At 42.0% G+C, this 18,292-nt stretch overlaps 2 protein-coding genes across 3 annotated transcripts; one reads left to right on the plus strand and one right to left on the minus strand.

Moving 5' to 3' along the window:
• Positions 1-253: 253 nt before the first annotated feature.
• Positions 254-10,810, minus strand: cul2 (cullin 2). Its single transcript, XM_037455981.2, has 21 exons — positions 10,672-10,810; positions 9,500-9,638; positions 9,084-9,186; positions 8,886-8,980; positions 5,332-5,437; positions 5,103-5,185; positions 4,883-4,979; positions 4,644-4,754; positions 3,912-4,074; positions 3,680-3,804; positions 3,478-3,585; positions 3,221-3,280; positions 2,995-3,123; positions 2,784-2,870; positions 2,545-2,697; positions 2,345-2,422; positions 2,203-2,269; positions 1,874-2,076; positions 1,628-1,729; positions 1,395-1,511; positions 254-1,069 (listed from the first exon to the last, which is right to left on the minus strand). Exons 2-21 carry the CDS (start codon positions 9,616-9,618, stop codon positions 938-940), a joined length of 2,238 nt encoding a protein of 745 aa, XP_037311878.1. The 5' UTR covers positions 9,619-9,638; positions 10,672-10,810; the 3' UTR covers positions 254-937.
• Positions 10,811-11,427: 617 nt separating this feature from the next.
• On the plus strand, positions 11,428-18,251 carry LOC119198635 (cAMP-responsive element modulator-like). 2 transcript variants are annotated; one of them, XM_037456031.2, is made up of 6 exons: positions 11,428-11,484; positions 12,195-12,309; positions 12,653-12,796; positions 13,023-13,127; positions 16,917-17,181; positions 17,624-18,251. In XM_037456031.2, exons 2-6 carry the CDS (start codon positions 12,240-12,242, stop codon positions 17,757-17,759), a joined length of 720 nt encoding a protein of 239 aa, XP_037311928.2. In that variant the 5' UTR covers positions 11,428-11,484; positions 12,195-12,239; the 3' UTR covers positions 17,760-18,251. The 2 variants fall into 2 exon arrangements, with proteins under 2 accessions (XP_037311928.2, XP_037311929.2); XM_037456032.2 differs by lacking the exon at positions 11,428-11,484 and having other exon boundaries at positions 12,172-12,309.
• Positions 18,252-18,292: the final 41 nt, after the last annotated feature.

An 18,292-nucleotide genomic window follows, 5' to 3' on the forward strand; every position in this document is an offset into this window, starting at 1 on the left:
GGCTCCCAGTGTCCAGTTGTCTCGCTGCCAAAGCATAGCAAAGCCTTTGTTGGAGTAAAATTACTGTGCTTCTTTGTTCTGGTTCTGTTTCCACCGAACAGATCGGAGCCTCTGGGTTTTCTCGCTGCGTGGCTGAGGTGAAGTCAATTTCATGATGACCTGATCTCTGTATACTACTGTTATTGCACCCAGCTGGGACCAACACCAACAAAACAGCAGGAAAGGACTCACATATGAACACACCAAACAAATGTTTACATAAAACCTTTCATTGTATTTTATTTATTTATTTGACAAGCAGCAGGATCATGTTTGTCACCTCATGTTTTTTTTTACATTTGAAAGTAGATACAATAGTCAGTATACCAGTTTTATTACAATATTTTTCCTAACTTCAGTACATTTAACAAAGAAAGAAAAAAATAAAACACACAACAACTGCAAACGTGAGAAAAGAAAGCATGGTTGTTTTTTTAATGTGTAGCCACCAATGATGTCATTGGTGTCACAACTCACTCTTTCCCCAGGTTTCTTCTTTGCTTTATTTTTCTTTATTTTTCCGGTCCACTCAGATGTTTATCAGCTCCCTCTGGAACAGCGATAGGCATTTTCTTTTTGTCGTTTTGACGCACAGGGTGCGTGGCACTGGTGATGTTGTAAACAGCGTAAAAATCAGAAGGTGGTTGGGGCCCGGAAGGAGGGTCTTGTGTGGTGTGACGTGATGACCTTTTTTTTTGTTCTTCAAAAGATGGAGGCACAAGTCCTGCCTTTGGTCACCGCATAGAATCACAGCAGACAGCGACAGTCAAAAACCGAAATGGATGAATGAGTCTGGTTTGTTATTGATTTTTTTCCGAGTTTTAAAACTGCATACGCCGGTCAGTCACACAGGCGAGTGTTTGTGGGGAGGGGGGGCTCCCTGGCTTGGCTCTTCTGCCTACGCCACATAGCTGTACTCGTCTGCCGAGGTCTGGCTCCGCTCGATGTACTGCTTGTCGATGAGCACCTCAATGCACTTCTTGATCATGCTGATACTTGGGTTGAACCTGGCTTTGGACTGATTGATGACCTGCACACAGACAATTACAAAACTAAATAATTAGAAGAAGTATTGTGCCCATATGTAAGCAGTTGTTTATGTACTGTTTTGTATATATGATACATGGGGTGATGCATGTAAATGTATGTATAGAAAATGTGTGTGTTTATCTTGCAGATAGTGTGTTTTAATGTATGTGCAGCAATGGAAAACGTATTTCCATTTTGGGATAAAAGACACAACAACTAAAGAATACATAACTGCCTGGTTTGTTGTGTGCATGTTACTCAAAGATATGTCATTTGATATGTGATTGACGTCTAATTCCAAAAAAAGACAGAAGACTGCCACTCACCTCCTGGATGAGGCCGTTGTGTCGAAGCACCTTGCGGGCCTTCATGATTCTCACTATAGCAGCTTGTAAATACATTTTGCGGTCCTCGTCTACGGCGCTCCTCGTCTGCTCTATCTCCTAAGGATCAGACAGATGTGTGACACGGGGCATTTAGGCATCAACACAGCTGCTCAACAACGGCCACAGCAAAGCTCGAGACAGCATTTAGAAGGACGATTAACTGTTTCTCTAACCTGTGGCGTGTCTTTCTGCATCGACGTGGTGATCTTGAACTTCGTCCTTTTACTGGTGAAACTCATATTTAATGAAAACGTGGACTCGGTTTCGATCTCCTCCTGTGAGCAGAGCATTCAAATGAACATCAACTCCTTCCACGTGGACAAAGCATCTGGTGGAGTTAAACCGAATCTTCGCAATCAATCCCCCAGCATCGATGACGATTCATTTCAGAGTTTCAAACTGCACATGAGAGCACGGACCTTCTCTGAGTCGTGGTTGAGCATCTTGACATCCAGCAGGGACCTGATGGTCTTCTGAAGTTCCTTCTCGTTCATCTGCGTGCCGTCCTGCAGCTCCTTGTAGGTCACCGTCAGGCTGTTGTTGAAGGCCAGCAGCACAGCCATCTGGTAGGTGGTCACCATGGCAACGTAGGGCTTGGACAGGTAGTTCATCTTCACCTCCCCTGTGAGAGACGAACAGACGCGGAAGAATGGTACATATAACCGTTAATGATTATGTTGTTTCCTTTCCATTATTTAAACAGTCTAAGTGTGATAATGCTGCTTTAAATGGTGCATGTCTCTTTTACCTGTACAGAGATAGTGCAACCAAGTCAACTTCCTCCCACTGAAGTGCTGATTATAGAATAACTCAAACTGTAAAGAAAAAGGAATTTTATTTTATTTTGCTCAGTAGGACATTTCAGCTGTGCACCCCGAGCTCAAACTCACCATCTGCACACTCTTCTCTAGCTCTTGGGGGATGGCAAACGTGGAGGAGGGGACGTGTGTGAGGGGCCAGGCCCCAGCCTGCAACCACATGGCAAACACATTGTAACACACGTTACACATTTGTACTGAAAACGGCGAATGAGACCACTTCAGTGCTCACAAAACTCTCAGATTGGTTTTCTGGGAGGAGTTCTCCTCACCTGTAATACGTAGATCTGGAAGCTGATGCCCAGGTCCACCACAGTCTCCTGTGTCTTGATAAAATTGTTGAATTTGTTGTTGAGGTCGGCGCTTACGCTCATGTCTGTGTACATTCTGTGCAGTTTGCTTGTGAACTCATAGCCACATGCTTGCTGTAAAAGAAGAAAAACAATCAGGAGGACGGAGAATGATTTGACAGAAAAGCTGCTTGGTTAGTAGCACTCAGTGCTGCGTGTACCTTTAGTTTGTTGATCATGGCTTCTTCTGAGTCCATCGACAATGATAAACCGTGTATTAACCGCTTTGCTAGCATCCGGGCATAAAACTGTGAGTGAGAAAAGGGAGACTTGAAAAACAGAATGTCTCCTTTTGGAGACTATGAGGATACAACAAAACTGGACCAAACCACCCTCCCAGCCACCATACGTTATTAGAGGAGCACTGGTCACCTTTTGAAAGATGTCCTTGTCATCTATGTACTTGAACACGGTGATGAAGCTTGTCAGCTTGTCTTCCACCTCGTTCTCCGTCATTCCCTTTGCAGACTTTTTCAGCAGATTGTCGCAGTATTTCGCCAGCTGCACGGACACACCAGGAGGGACACGACCCGGTCAGGGAACTGTGTGTAACGCTGTGTGTTTACATTCGTGTTTGAACGCGAGCGTGTACACTTACAAGTTCAGGGGCTTTACAGATGGACTTGGGCTCCCTGAAGTTCACCACGGATGTCAACGCCTAGGAGAAATAAACGTCATATTCAGTCTGACAGAGAAAAAAATATCACATGGACAAAGATAAGATTTAACATATGCACAACTGTTACAGAAAGTACGCTAGGAGAACAAAACTGTTACAGAAAGTACGCTAGTCAATGTAGTAACTTCTATGAGTGTGTTATTCATTATGGCAGCAGGACCATGGGGATCTGTTACCTTATCGAGTGCACTCATGAAGTGCTGATCTCCGTTTAGAACCGTGTTTATGAGCTGAACAAATTTACTGTGAACCTCCAGCACCGACTCCACAAACAGGGTTGGCATCTAGAGAAGCCAGGAGAGCGAGATCAAGTTAGAATGTAAAAGTAGAAGTATCTGCAGCTAAAAAATCACACAGACACAGTGCTGTGGTACTGACGTTTTCCTGAGAGAGGTTACTGGTGCCTCGGATGCCCTCGTTGTGGATGTGGATCTGCAGCTCCTGGATCATGTGGGGCAGCCCGCTGGACACGGACCGCAGCAGGGTGTACATGTTGGCCATGTCTGGACAAAACACAGTTAGGTCCCCAAAACACCACAACTCACCAGGTGCACAGACATAATTGCATTGTGCAACCAAAAAAAACAGAGGAAGCAGAGGAAGCACTGACCCTCTCTCTTCTCCTGCCGAATAATGCTCTGGCACTCCCCGTGCAGAAACTGCAAATGATCTGCCACCATCCTCTGCTGGCATTCGTGGATGACTTTGGAATAGGAGCTGGGGTGCAGGTACTTCCGACATCTCATCTCTTCATCTTTCAACCGCCCTAACACCTGGAGGGAGAGAGAGAGGTGGAAAGGAGTCAGTCGGTCACATGACGAATCAGCAACCACAATGGATCTGCAGCTTTTTCACAAAGCCAATGATACAATTACAAAAACATCCTTACAACGCAAAATTTTGATAGTTTCAAACAGTTCAAAGCACCACACAATTCTAAATCAACATTGTAATGCTTCGCAGCTTCTTCCTCCAGACGGGAGGAGATTGTACTACACTGTCTGTTGCTGCGCTTTCACAGTTGTATCCCATGCCCTAATGCCTGGAAAACGCTTTGATAATTATCTTCTTTCACAGAGAAAGCTGATTATTGGCAGAATAAATGAACGACAGCGAGAGAGGTCATGGCAGTTAAAGTCGCCCAGGGTCTGTGCCCATGGTAGAGCTAATACTCAGATTAAAACCATTATGTCAACGGACTGACACAACCTGCCAGTTCTCATGGCCTCCAGGTTGAATGTAGTCACATGATGGATGCTGTGACACACACACACTCACACACAATCCAGAGAGCTATATTGCTGAGGTCTTCTACACAGAGCCTAAAGGACATGTATCCTACCTTTTCCATGTACTGTGAGCAGTTGGACTCTTGCAGAAGATTAGAGGCTTCCTGTTTGTAATACTCTCCTGTTCTTGTCAAAAATGGCCCTTCGAAGATTTCCTGATAAAACTGCAACAAAGGAAGAGGGCCTTGATTTAGGTTAATGCAATATATGAAATGTAATGTATATACACAGACCTCTATGAAAACCCAATGCAAACAATTTGAATCCTCTGGGGAGTAATTTGGGGTCTCACCTTGAGTGGAAACTTCTTCTTGTACTGTTCAACATGAACAAAGGAGTTGATGACCCCGTGGATGACCTTCTGGTTAGGGTTCTCGCCACAACGATCACTGTGAGGCATGAGGAAGCTGCCATTAGGTCTGACATTTGTGACTAGCAGGAGTAAATTCACTCATTCTATCTGGATCAGAGAGAACCAAACATATTCATCTGGTGGTGTGAGATTCACATACTTTTTGATTTCATTCAGCAACATCCGGATCAGGACATCCTGAAGGGGCTCGATCATTAGCTTCCTCCACATGTCGAGGGCCAGCTGCAGAGACCAATGACAGGAGGGCACGTGACAACAGTGCAAACAGATCATCGAGAGACAATACATACGCCCCCCTTTTTATATTTAACAAGTGTTGATATGCAGGAATATATTATTTTTTTTGTGCAAAGAAAACAAGCAAATACCTCTCCAATCTCCATGAGCGGCTCGTTCATGTCCACCCCCCCGTAGCCATACTGGAGATCTGCTTCTGTTAGTTTGTTCTTTTTGATGAACTGAGTGTTGAGATACCTGAACAGAGGTTGGGGGGGGGGCAGGAGGTCAAGATGTTAACATTTCAACTGCATCCAGCGGAGATTGAGGAGGTCATCTAATATCTAAAACGTGCAGAGGAGTGTGCATGTGTCAAGGAAGGCTTCCACTACAATCTCTGCCGGTAGTGTCCAGTCGCAAGTTGAGTTCATGGAGGCTACGTGAGGCGGTCATTCTTAGGTTACCCTCATGGTCACCCAGTCACTCTGTGCCTGTCCAGTGTCAAGTTAGCCAATCAAAGCAAAGTGAGCGCCGGGCTTAATGGGCAATGAAGGTCACACACACACACACACACACACACACACACACACACGTTGGAACTCCTTTCACTTATAAAGATCATAGTGAAAATAACTGAATTATCACCTCGACCGAACCTTTGCCCTATTACTACTCCCGCCCCCTGGAGTTGTAAAACTAGGGGAAACACTGTAATGATTTAACCAGATTATGCTTACAGAAGAATCCCACTTTATCAGTTTTGGATACACAGCAATGTCCCTCTATAGGCACCAGCTTCCGACAAAAAAAAAAAGATAATCCACACAGTGCACCAAAGGAATGTTGTTGGCTAATGAACGCCGTTAAGGCAGCTACTAGAACATATTTAATGCTGCTTTGACAGAAGGCTGTGTTTCCGGCGCATCAGCGCGAGGACAGTGACTTTTAGACTGATGTCACTTGTTCATTCAACACACACCCTCTCATGTCGAAATGCATCCAATGAAGTAAAGTATTTCAACACATCTCTGCTCTGTTTCAATACATTTCAAAAGGTAGCAAGGAGTGACTCAGCAGCGGGACAGCTTGCACACTGAGTGACACGCTGATCTCGATGGCTTTCACCATGCGGGCTCATGTGGGTCACCTCGAACGATGTTCCGGCCTACCGTTGAGTACAGACACTAAGCAGGGTTGTGTGGGCATCCTCAAAGATCTTTTTAAGTGTAAAGACACCTTGTTTCTTGCATCAATTCACAGTGGAAATGCATTCATTCAATTCTAAATGTAAAAATATGAAGGAATACAATACAGTAGGCCCCCAGAAATTCTGGATTGCTTTCAAAAATTCTCCTGTAGTACTCTGTAGTTCTCTCTTGTACTAAATATGATTCACTCATCCCTCATGAATTTTGTTAAATGAGCATTTGGCATCTATTAATGTTAATGAAGCAGGAATTCCTTTCAATATATTAATAAAACCTGTAGACTGTAATAGCTCATGTGTTTCAGTAAGATTCCTGCTCACTTTCAAAACATTCTGCACGCCCAAATATCTTGTGTTTTTAACTTTAACTTCTTATCATGCATAAATCTCCTCATTGTGTTATTGTTTATAATTGTAAAGCCGTGATCCACTTTTTCAGGAATGTCTCATCAAATCCCCTCCTGATCAGGTGACCTCATAGCCGCCTACGACCATGCTGTTCAGACCAGCAGGGCTTCCTGCCTGCTGGTCAACTCGCATGTTCTGCTCCTCTCTCCCTCTGCACTCAACACGGTTGTTCAGCACAACAGCGATACTGGGGCCTCCAGCTTTGGAGGCAAACAAAGGTTGGTCCAGACTGTGTTTTGTTATCAAAGGAAAGGTCCAATCTGGAGCTCAGAGTCCAGACAACATTAAAAGTCTCAAATGCTCGCCCTCAAATGAGGCGCCGCTGGTCATCCTCTGTCCCAAAATCCTCCTGTGCCGATATGAGGGTTTTGGGACAGAGGATGTCGCATGTGTACAGACTGTAAAGCCCTCTGAAGCAAATTTGCGATTTTGGGCTATACAAGATAAAATGAATTGAATTGGTCCGGGATTGCATGGCGATACACTTGGACCACAGGAAGTTTCCTGAGATTTGTGTTTGTGTAGCCTTCCAGCCTGCCACTCGCCCCCCTGGGGCTTTACAAAATGTGTCGAGGCAGCGCCAGCTCACCTCCCGGAGAACTGTGTCCGCATTTTGGCCGTTGTCCAGGAGAGCAGGACAGCAGCGCAGCCGGTTCTGTCGCACATTCAAGCTCTGAGCTTTTCAGTCGATAACCAAAAGAACTCACTAACAATAAGTCAGCAATTTCTCATTCTAGTGTTGGAAATTTACGCCGTTTAAAGTCCTCACGCATCCGCCCGAGGGCTCAGTGTCCGTGTTTCCCTGCTGCCATGCCCCCTTATCAGTTGGGATGAAAACAGTTTCTTAGGAGCTTGAGGGTTCTCGTACACACCGGTTGAGCCCCTTGACTCTTTTCATCATGCCTCTTGTACCCACTTCACTTCAAATGGCCCCATGGTCGCACCGCCCAAATGCTGCCAATTGGCCTTAAACTCTCCCTGCAGCGTTTAGCTCTGTGGCTTTTTAGTCCATTTCCATGTGTGCTTGCATTGCGCTTACATTAAAACCCTTTGGATTGTGCACTTATGTGATCCGTTGTTTGTCCGTTTCGTTAATCCTGACAAATGCCTTACTAAATAGCGGCTTTCTCCGATCGTTGGCTTACAACAGCAAGGATCTTCCACTGCCTCAAGGTGTGAGGGTAAATTTGAACAAAAGCATTGCATCATGGGCTTTGTTTAAACGTGTTTCTGTGCTGCAGCAAGTTTGATCACTGAGGCACACCTTTGCTCGGCCAAACAGTGTGGATGCGACAGTCCTTCCGGTGGCTCATTTTGTCCTTTTGACCAATATTAAATGTGTTGTGTCTCGTCATCCCCACCGAGGAACAAAAGTTGGCGACACAACATTAGCTGCTCACTAATTCGCTATCAGCAGGATAGCAATACCACTTTTTCTGTCAAACCATCAATATTTAACGAGCATCAAACACCAGAATTAAGGGTTAAATAACCCTAGGGAGTAGCCGCATAAGCCCACCCTTCTTTGACAAAATGCAAACAAAAACACGTTCATTCAGACATCAGATGGAGATAATAGGCTGGCCTATTCTAAATTAAGAACTGAACAAAACTATGTCACCACTAAAGCCAAGAGCCGCCTTCTATCTCTCCCTCTCCCTCTCTCACTCTTGGTGACATTATAAATTACAAAAAGGCATATATATGCACAGACCATCTGGTAACTTAAAAATAGATCTGAACACTTCCCAAGGGAGTATTGAATTTAAATAGATCAGGGAACGGAAAATGCACTGGGCTTTCAAGGTAATTGTATAATTGTATTGATAACTTTAGGTGAGCTTGTGATTGAATGAGATCATCCTGCATCTAAGGATCTCGCCACACGGAGCCAACTTAAAAGAAAAGAGGGTGAAAAAGACAGACACCAGCTTTGGCTCACAACTTCTGCTTCAACGCAGCACAAAGACAAGAGCCAACAGGACATATCCTTCATTTGTACTTGACAAATGGGCCAAAATAAACAACAAAACAAACAAGGCAATCATTTTAACACCATTGTGAATTAAAGCAAGGTTAAGGCAACATTACCTGTACAAGCAGTCCATGTAGTCAGCTCCTCTGCTGTACTCGTCCCAGTATCTGTGGTACATCACTAAAACTTTCTCCTCGGATTCTAGGACTTTCTAAAAAACAGACACAAGCATAATATGGGTTATTGACAGAAGAATAATGCAGACATAAAATGCTTTCTTTGCCAGCCCTAGGAGAGCTTTCCTGACTGCTTACCTTGTACAACTGGCGAACATGATTCTCAAGAAACACCTTGGTCTCTGTGTATAACCTCTCCCCCAAAGGCTCTGGGTACGCAACGCACAAGGCATAAATGTCACTGGTGTCGGAATTTAGGATAAATATGAGAACAAATGTGGTAACATTATGTTAACATACAGTTCATAAATATGTAGTAGGGAATACTGGATACTTATGCTGTGAAACATCCCAGTGACACTAAACATGTCAATAACTCTAACATATCTGCTTTTCTTAATTAGCCATATTTGCTGTTTAAAGTCGAATACATAGCACAGTGTAAGAGCTCCCACTTGCATTACTGCACCCAGTAGCTGTCGGACTGTCGGAATTCCCCAAAACTCTTGTGTTGCAGATTCAATTTCAATATGCTGCAAGTTGGCATAGGATACGAGAAGCGATCATTCCACGTGGCTCTCTCCACATAGTCGAGCATCACAACAGCCTTGATTGTCGTCAGTAGCTTGTTCCATGTCTCGTCAAAGTCCACCACCCGAGGCTTTAAGGACATTGTACAGTTTCTCTTTCAGCCTGATGGAAAAACAGCAATACAGAAGTGAGTAAAGTAATTATAAAAACCAGGAACTTTTTAATTCAGTTCCGAAATAAGGATGTTAACATGAAACCATTCACCAGCAATATGGACCGTTTGTTTAGTAAATGGATTACATTTTATTTGTGAACTAGAATTAAATAAAAGTGCATTTTAAAAAAGCTCGCTGCACTTTAAATAGTAATAACAATATTAGGCAAAGATGTGCTTGTTTCTTTAAAATAACATGCTTGACTTAAGGATTTGTAAATAAAAACGCCATTAATCAAGGGAAGCTACATTAAATAGACGTCAGGATAAAGGAGAAAAAAGCTGATCGCATTACTAAAGTAGCAACAGTTGAGATACACCTTGTACTCAAGTTCGTGGAGGCAATGCTAACGTTCATCAACAGGGTACACATTGGGATAAGCAGGAAATATCAATAACTGTAATGTTACCTGTGCTCCTTACCAGGACACTGTTGAATATAAAAAATATGAAGACCTCTTTAACTGTGTCAGAATAATCACAGATTACCTGCAAGAAAGATAAGCTAGGCCCTGTGTTGTTTCTCGTCATTCATACCAGTTGATTTCACGTCAGTGAATACACTGCAGCCTCCTCAAGCAGTTTCTTTTTTACTATCTGATTCACATATGCCGATATCTGTTATTCAAAACCAAGAGTCAACTATACTTAATACGCAGCTTTTTAACAGTCATGATAAAGGCAGCTAAATTAAGGTTACTAGCTAGCGGAATGCCAATCCCAAAATAGGATGGCTAGCTAAAAGGCTAGCTAGCTTCTAGCTAGCATGCTACTTCTTCCTGCTCAAGTCCCAGCAGTTTTCGAGGCATCGGCTCGCAGCTCGCTGTTCGCCAGCTAGCAGGAAGCTAACGATAGCCCAGCTATCGTTAGCAAATGGTCATCTTCTTTGCATTTCCCCACTGACAGCTCGGCAAAACATGGTACTGTTGTTAAACAAAACAGGTTGCTGAGGTCAAGTATGGACTTTTGAATAGTACGTACCTCTGTTTGGTATTTATTTGATATAAAACTCAAGTTTCTCCGCTGTCACAGGCTTGATTTGTCTCACTTACAGGTCTTTCCTACCTCTGGGACTGTACCATTGTATTAGATGGGGGTGGATTATGAACAAGTGTAAATTGGTTGTCACGCTTTGTCGGTCTTTATCATAGCAAAGTGCCTGACGTTTTCTCTCGAGCATGCATGAACATAGAATACGTTCTTTAAAATCCTAAATGTCTCAACTGCACACGGATACAAGACATAAGGACACCCATGTATGCATTGTGCGCTGATGGTATCGCCTAAAACTACGGAAACCTTTTAGGAGATTGTGTGGGTTCCAATCTAATATAACGTTACTGTATTGTTTCCCTGTACTAATGAGGGAGAGTAAACATGTTTTCCTCGGTGTAAATGATGGTTAGCTGCACTTCACTACATCTATCCGACCACAGCATCCATTCAAGTTTTCTACTCCTATTGATCATTTTACATACATACCATCGTTTGACACAAACGACAGTTATGCGAGAGAAATGTCAACAAAAATTGCAATCGTTCGCAAATACTGCAGTGTGTGGTTAACATCATAAAAAAACACATATTAAAAGTATCCTCATATTATTGTATCACATTACTTAACGTTACTTAAAACTAATTTCTGACTAACGCTCTGTGTGGTTAGCAGGATTTTGAAGAAAAACATAAAACACAAATTTGTAAACAAACAAAAAATCAGTTTATTATTAACGGAAACTTCGTTTACTCCAGATCAAGCTCACCAGGTCACACACACCCACAGGACACCGTGACGTGAGTATGCCGGTAGAAATGATTAAATTAGCATGTTATTTTGCACTAGATAACTTAACTTAGCTAGTTAGTCAATACGAGGAATTAAAGTAATTCTCTGCTTTTACACACTGGCTAAAATTTCCGTTAGACAACTTTAGCTCGACCCAAATTATCCGTTGATGTGCATTTATTTTCATTATCAAAATGCAATATGTAAACAATATGTTTGATCGGAGGGCAAATTATTGGTAGGTGTGGACTTTTTTCAAATTTCAACTCAACCTTACAAATGAAGGAGAGAGAATACCTTCCTTTATTTAAACGTAACGTTAATTGAACTAACGTTAACCAGCAGAGAGAGACGTCCACTTTGCCCAAAAGTGACTCTTGTCTGTGTGCCCACCAAAAATGCACAGATGGAAATTATACGATCGGGTATGGCATAACCTAACCTAACCTAATACTTTACTGTTGGGCAGCACTGGTGGGAAATTGCAAACTAACCACCTATTTCTCCCAATTGTGGTGGGAACTGGTTGACTCATCACGCCTGAGTGCTTGATTTTATTTGAAAGGATCAGTGCATTAACGACAAAAAGGACATAAAACATATTAAACTTCTTGGAAGTACCATGGGGTAATGCAATCATTGTTTCTGACTGTACCAAGCATCGTGTACACATGCTTACACATGAAAACCCTAACCATGATCGTCTCTAATCATATAGTATAAATATAATAGTGATCAGCAGCACCTGTCAACGCCAGTCAGAATGATCCAAGTGAAGAACGAAGAGGACTCTTTGCCTGAAATGCCTGATGTGGAGCCCAGCCAAGGACAGGGTAAGGGTTTATATTTGTCCTTTCACGTCTTGTGTATGTGTACATTTTAAATTGAACATATCATATTTTCTGTTATTTGTCTTGCTGTCCATTGTCTTATTGTCCAATGCGCACAACCCGCAATATCAAATTCCTTATATGTCTAACCTACTTTGGCCTTTTTCTGATTCCTGATTCTTGAAATCTTACACACTAATAAACTACCACATTAAAACAGCTATCACACACTTCAAGGAAAGGGTTGATTTTGCCGTTATTACAGGTTGTGAAATGAAATAGCCTGATATGTGATTTCTTAGCCTTTTAAAAAAACATGTTAACCTTTCAATTGGCTTTGTTCAAGGTCTCATCAAGTTCCTGCCTGAGACTACAAAGAACCTGCCGTCTTTGTGTATGACCAGCACGCAGCTACCACCACTGCTATGTGACGGTCCTCTATACTACGAGGAAAAGATGTTACAAAAGTGGTATATAACACAACTGCCAGGTAACGCCTGAAAACACGACTTGCATGTGTATCACTGAAGTGTCACATCAAACACAGATGCAGCGTGGTTCCCTCTAAGTGCCCCACTGTGCTCCCCAACGTTAGAAATATGAGCATCATTGCCCAGAACTGAGGCAATGGTCTCACAGTATCTTACAAATAATGTGACGCAAATGAAATACTAGTGATATCCATAATAGAGAAGGTTTATTATTCATTCTTCAAGGAGAGACACAGAGAGGACACACTACAGAAAGAACGTGGCCCGCAGCGAGAGGCCTTCTGAACAACATGGCAATGGTGGAAATGAATAATAGTACAACATTCCCAGGTAACCTCTTCATCATTTATTTTTTATGATTGGGATGCTGCTCAAACATTTTATAACCAACAAAAGGTATTATATTAATATGAAACCAAAGGTCGGGTGACATTAGAGGAACTACGTATTGTTGCACAGTAGCGACATACATATAGTAACATACAAAAGAAAATACAAGATAAAACCATGAATAAGTTAAAAGGTAAACTAAATCACATACGAGAGAGAGAAACCATGTTAAATGTTTTGGAAATTCACTTGCCCAAAATGTAAAATCAACAGGATCGGCTGGTAAAACCTGTGTATAAAGCTTTCTATCCAGGAGGATATCATTTGATCTTGTTTTAGTGGTGAAATGTAAGTACATTAACCAAAGTACCGCATGGTATCTCTGAAAGTGGGAAATATTGTGCCCTTTACTGCTCTACGTTTACAGCTATAGTTGGTTATTACTTTACACATTGTAATTAGATATAAAAACATTTATGAGACTAAAAAGTTTAATTCAATTTTACTGTTAAGGAGGTCAAATTAGCTCCACCTAAAACAACTAAAATGGTAAAATGCTTCTGACGTATGCTACATATTGATGTGTTACTAATTATAATACCAGAATATAATAGTCACAGGAGCTATTTGAGCATTATTTATGTTCATATATATAAACCCTTACTTCTCAGTTCAGGAGAAAATATTTTTTACATGCTTTGACCTCCACAAGCAGAGTGTGATATATTTTCATTTTATTAGTGGTAAGGTAGATTTATGATTATGATTTTTGGGGTTAGCTTTCCCTTTAATACAAAGCATCCGAATACGTCCTCCATCGCTGCTTCACTTTCTCCTCCAATGCCTGAGAAAAAGGTCAATCAAAACATAGGACGTAGAAAGTACGTCCTCTATCTACCTCCATAAAGCCTACAGAGGGAGCCAGCTCCTCCCTAGCTTTGGGTCGGAAAGTAATCAGTTGAGCGCTAATGTTTTTTCTGTGACAGTGACTACACATACATTTATACTGCCCATGTTCAACAAGCAGCGTCCTCCTAGAGCAGTGATTCTCAACTGGTGGGACCCGTTTTTAATGGGTCGCGGGCCTCTGCGTGGGAAAATAAAAATTAGAATTAAAAAATAAAAATCACAAAAAATTCAGCAGCGTGTGCCAGGTTGGCTCAAACCATTCTGATATGGGGGAGACATTGGGTTTTTAGGATAATTAAACATCCTGAATATAAAATATAAAATTCAGCTAATGAACTTGATTTTAAATAAATTGAGAATGTGGGTCGCGGCTTGTCATTAAGGGATGATGGTGAGTCCCGGAGCCAAACCAGTTTAGAACCACTGTCCTAGAGGACATTCCTTCCCGAGGACTACCAGCTCTGACTCATGTCAGGGGGGAGGAAACCATGCCGCTGACATCAGACAGGCCAATGATGTCATAGTGATGTCAGTGCATCAAATTGTAAATTGCGCACATAGCGTCACGGTGTGGTAACGTTTCAGTCGGAGAGAAGACTCCGAAGGGGGCGGTTTGTCTTGGAAAGACCTGGAAGTAAATAGAGCATGGCTGTAACTGGGGATGGGACGGAAGCAGGTACGTTTGCCATCATCTCTTTCACTGACAGATCTGAGAGGAAAGACTCTTTTAGGAATGTCTGATGATTCAGTCAGTGGTTTGAAACGACAACATTTTGTCTGGCAAAGTGTACCGTTAATTTGGTTTTTTCGTTAGGAATTTTTCAGACGTTTAAAAGAGTTCAAGAGCTTAATACATTTCCTCAAATAACAAGTAACAAAAGGCCATCGAGGTCAGTCAATCAGAGGCTTACCACCGTTTTTCTCGCCACGCTCTCTCTCTTCTCTCTCCCCCCCCCCCAACATTTACATTTAGATTTAACATTTATATATAACATTTAACATTTAGATTTATATTTAACATTTACATTTATATTTATATTTAGCATTTATATTTAGATTTAACATTTATATATAACATTTAACATTTACATTTACTATTTAACAACTTTGTGTTACTGCCAAACATTGTACTTGGAAAAGTTGTTGCATGTATTTACATGATTTTGTCTCTAAATGTTTGAAAAAGTGACATGTGAATATTGTCCTGCTTTTTTTATTCATATGATAACGCTAAATGTACGAAAACTGCGCAGGATTTTAAAACGTGCAACATTTTACAAACGGCGCCCCATATGTTATAGCTTTGTCTGTCAGCAATAAATAATAAACATGCCGACTGACGTTCCTAAATAAAAACGTAACGTTGCTACGTACATGAGGCCAGGTGCGACTAGCGCATAGTTAACAAATCAAATGGACAAAGCTTAGCTTAGAGTAGCAAACAAATGCATTGAGATAACAGAGCTGCCAACTCTCTGGCGCTGATGAGTGCCACTGAGCCATATGCGCTGCACACCGAAATAAGCGACAGAAGAAGAGATAACAGTGGCGCGAAAGAAAACCAAAACGGACGAAGTCACTACCGACTAGCTAGGTATATAACAATCAAATAGCATCTAATTCAGTTCTCACTCTTTTAAACTTTAAATCTTGAAAGAAATGATTCGTTTGTGAATGTGATCATGATTAGTGTGGTGAATGTAAACTCAGCTGTCAACAAGCAGCAGGAGAACACATTATTACTAGCTAGATGCTTAAAATAGCCAGGGATGCACTGAAACAACATGAATTTCTTATTTAAGTGCTTTTAAACAAACACTGGTTAGCCAAAATTTCATAATCTGGTGATGGCAATGCGTATATGTGTGTGGGAGGCTTTGAATGAAGAATAATGTTCCTCCCTAACTAATCTTGTGTCGTTTTTGGCTGAACATAAATCATGAAGTGCTCTTTAAGAATACAGCTATTCAACATGGATATGGTTTCAGTTAACAATTAGTATAATACCATTCTAATCCAAATATCAATCTACCTACCTAGGTCAAATCTTAAACACTGGTCTATGAATAAGGCTTACATCTGGTGCATAGGCAGTCATTTAGACAATAGTTTTCTGGTTGAATGTTCAGCTCAAGTCTAGAATGCTGAAGATGAATCAGAATAAGTTCAGGTATTGCACGTTTAGCAGACCACTCAAAATCCACTAGAATACAGGAAATCACATCTATATAATCCAAAATGTCATGGGGGGTGAACCTTCAGCTATGTCTGCTTCAAATGTAACTAATATTGTCCGTCTCCAATAGGCTGCCCCTATCAATAGCTTTGTGCCTCCCCACAAACCACCAGAATGCAGGGAACAACATGGGTTCAACAGCAAATGAATTCCAATTCTCTGATAAATGAGCCACCAACTTGTGTGGCTATGTGCGTGGCGTGATTTTAGTCACCCCCGACAAAATCTCACTCCAAGGTTATTTGAAAAGTTGGCAGGTATCAGATAATGATACCAAAGTGTGAAGTAATTGATGATGGCCAATATTTCTTAAACCAACACTTGGGAAAGAAGGAGGATAAAAAATGTCATTCAAGTTTAAAAATCACAGAGCTGGTTATGCTTACACAGTTAAATATGTCCCTCCCATTATGAACTGCATGAATACCAACTCATATTTCTCCATTTTTGGATAAACAAGCCAAAGCAATAAAAGCATTTAAGAAGTGTTTCTGATACGTCTCTGATATTTGCTGGCTTCATGTTACAGCTTGTGATTTACTTCAATAAACCTTAGTGTATGGCATGATCAGTGTGTGGCACAGTTGTTGTTTAACCCACCGACTTATCCATAAGTCTTAGCAGGTATACGTTGTCTTTTTCAGCCTGTTTTACTGACGCCAGTGGCACACCCACCGCCTCAACAAATACCACACCGCCGCTCGTACCGGACTTGGAAACCAACCGCGTTGACGGACGTGTCTTTTGGGCCCCCACCCGCCACCCAGGTCACTCGGCTGACCTGCCAGCCTACCAGCTGCGTGACACCGGTTCCAGCTTCTCCCAAGAGTTTGCGGGGGACAGCAGTCACTGCTCCATGGAACACTACAAATTCTTGCTGAAGAGGGAGTCCCGCCTGACGAGGAACAGGTAGAGGGGACCATTTATCTTAGCAACACTGTACATTGTTTTGGGCAATATGATTATTGAGTTAAATGAATCCCACCTCTGAAGCTCACTAATAAACGTTTTTTATTGGGGGGTTAAAGTAATGTTGCAGCTGGATCAACACATTGTCAGTGGACCGCCGCTCTGGGGGTTTTGAACATCCTCATTACACTCTCGTTGCTGACATAATGTCCTTCAAAATAAAGGTTTTAGACACCAAGGTTGGCCCTTGACTCACGTCTTATCCAGAAGGTTCACGCAAACGTGGTCCTTGTCACCATCGTCTGAGCATTCTGTCACACGAGAACGCCTTGTGTAGCTTTCGTAATGTGAGCTTTCTCATTCCCTTGGTGGAAACTGATTTATGGCCAGCTCAGTGTCAAATCCTTTATTTCCTCACTGTGGCTGTTGTTGTTACTTCCAGGAAAGCCGCCCGGGAGTGCAGACTCAAGAAGAAGGAATACATCAGATCCCTCGAAGAACGCGCGATCGCCCTTGAAAGTGTAAATAACATTCTGAGTAGGGAGCTTAAAGCCATGAGAGACATCTTCGGAGGCTAAGTTTAGGAAAACCTTTGATTCTGCCTCCATGGGTGGCTTGAGGAATCTGGCTTTCCTGACACACATGCACAAAAACTGCTTGTACTTAGTATAAAAATGTGTTTATACAATGAGGACAATGTCTTTGGCTCTGACTTATCAAGTGCGTCACCGATACAGCACCATCAGGTAAGGGTCATTAGCTGTGGAGGCGCTTACGTGCCTTTGAACGGGGTTACTTCCAAAAGATTACAGGTGAGAAAGAAGGAATTCGTACAGGGATTAGAGAGGCCCAACACTTTGCTGGAGACACAACCCAGGCTCACATGGAGGGCTGGAGTACAACAGACATCCAAACGTGCAACCTACACCTGACCCCAAGGCTTTTGCTGTTACCGGAACAACCCGCCTTCATAAGCCATTTTCCTTTGTATTTTATCTGTTACAGCCTTAATATTTATTTGGGCAGATTCATCCTGTATTTTTAAATGTTTTCATGTTTTGAAAACTGGTGGATGGTTTTTACAAAAACAAAACAAAAAACTAGTTATGTT

Source organism: Pungitius pungitius, chromosome 19 (genome assembly GCF_949316345.1).
Source record: "Pungitius pungitius chromosome 19, fPunPun2.1, whole genome shotgun sequence".
Lineage (NCBI taxonomy): Eukaryota > Metazoa > Chordata > Actinopteri > Perciformes > Gasterosteidae > Pungitius > Pungitius pungitius.

Excerpts from the sequence above, each read along its gene's own strand:
- cul2 (XM_037455981.2), bottom strand. The coding sequence starts at position 9,618 with ATGTCCTTAAAGCCTCGGGTGGTGGACTTTGACGAGACATGGAACAAG. Across the intron at positions 4,755-4,882 it reads AGAAGAAGTTTCCACTCAAG|TTTTATCAGGAAATCTTCGA; the intron begins GTGAGACCCCAA and ends CCTTTGTTGCAG. Across the intron at positions 2,270-2,344 it reads TAGAGAAGAGTGTGCAGATG|TTTGAGTTATTCTATAATCA; the intron begins GTGAGTTTGAGC and ends TTTTCTTTACAG.
- LOC119198635 (XM_037456031.2), top strand. The coding sequence starts at position 12,240 with ATGATCCAAGTGAAGAACGAAGAGGACTCTTTGCCTGAAATGCCTGAT. Across the intron at positions 12,310-12,652 it reads GGAGCCCAGCCAAGGACAGG|GTCTCATCAAGTTCCTGCCT; the intron begins GTAAGGGTTTAT and ends GCTTTGTTCAAG. Across the intron at positions 17,182-17,623 it reads TCCCGCCTGACGAGGAACAG|GAAAGCCGCCCGGGAGTGCA; the intron begins GTAGAGGGGACC and ends TGTTACTTCCAG.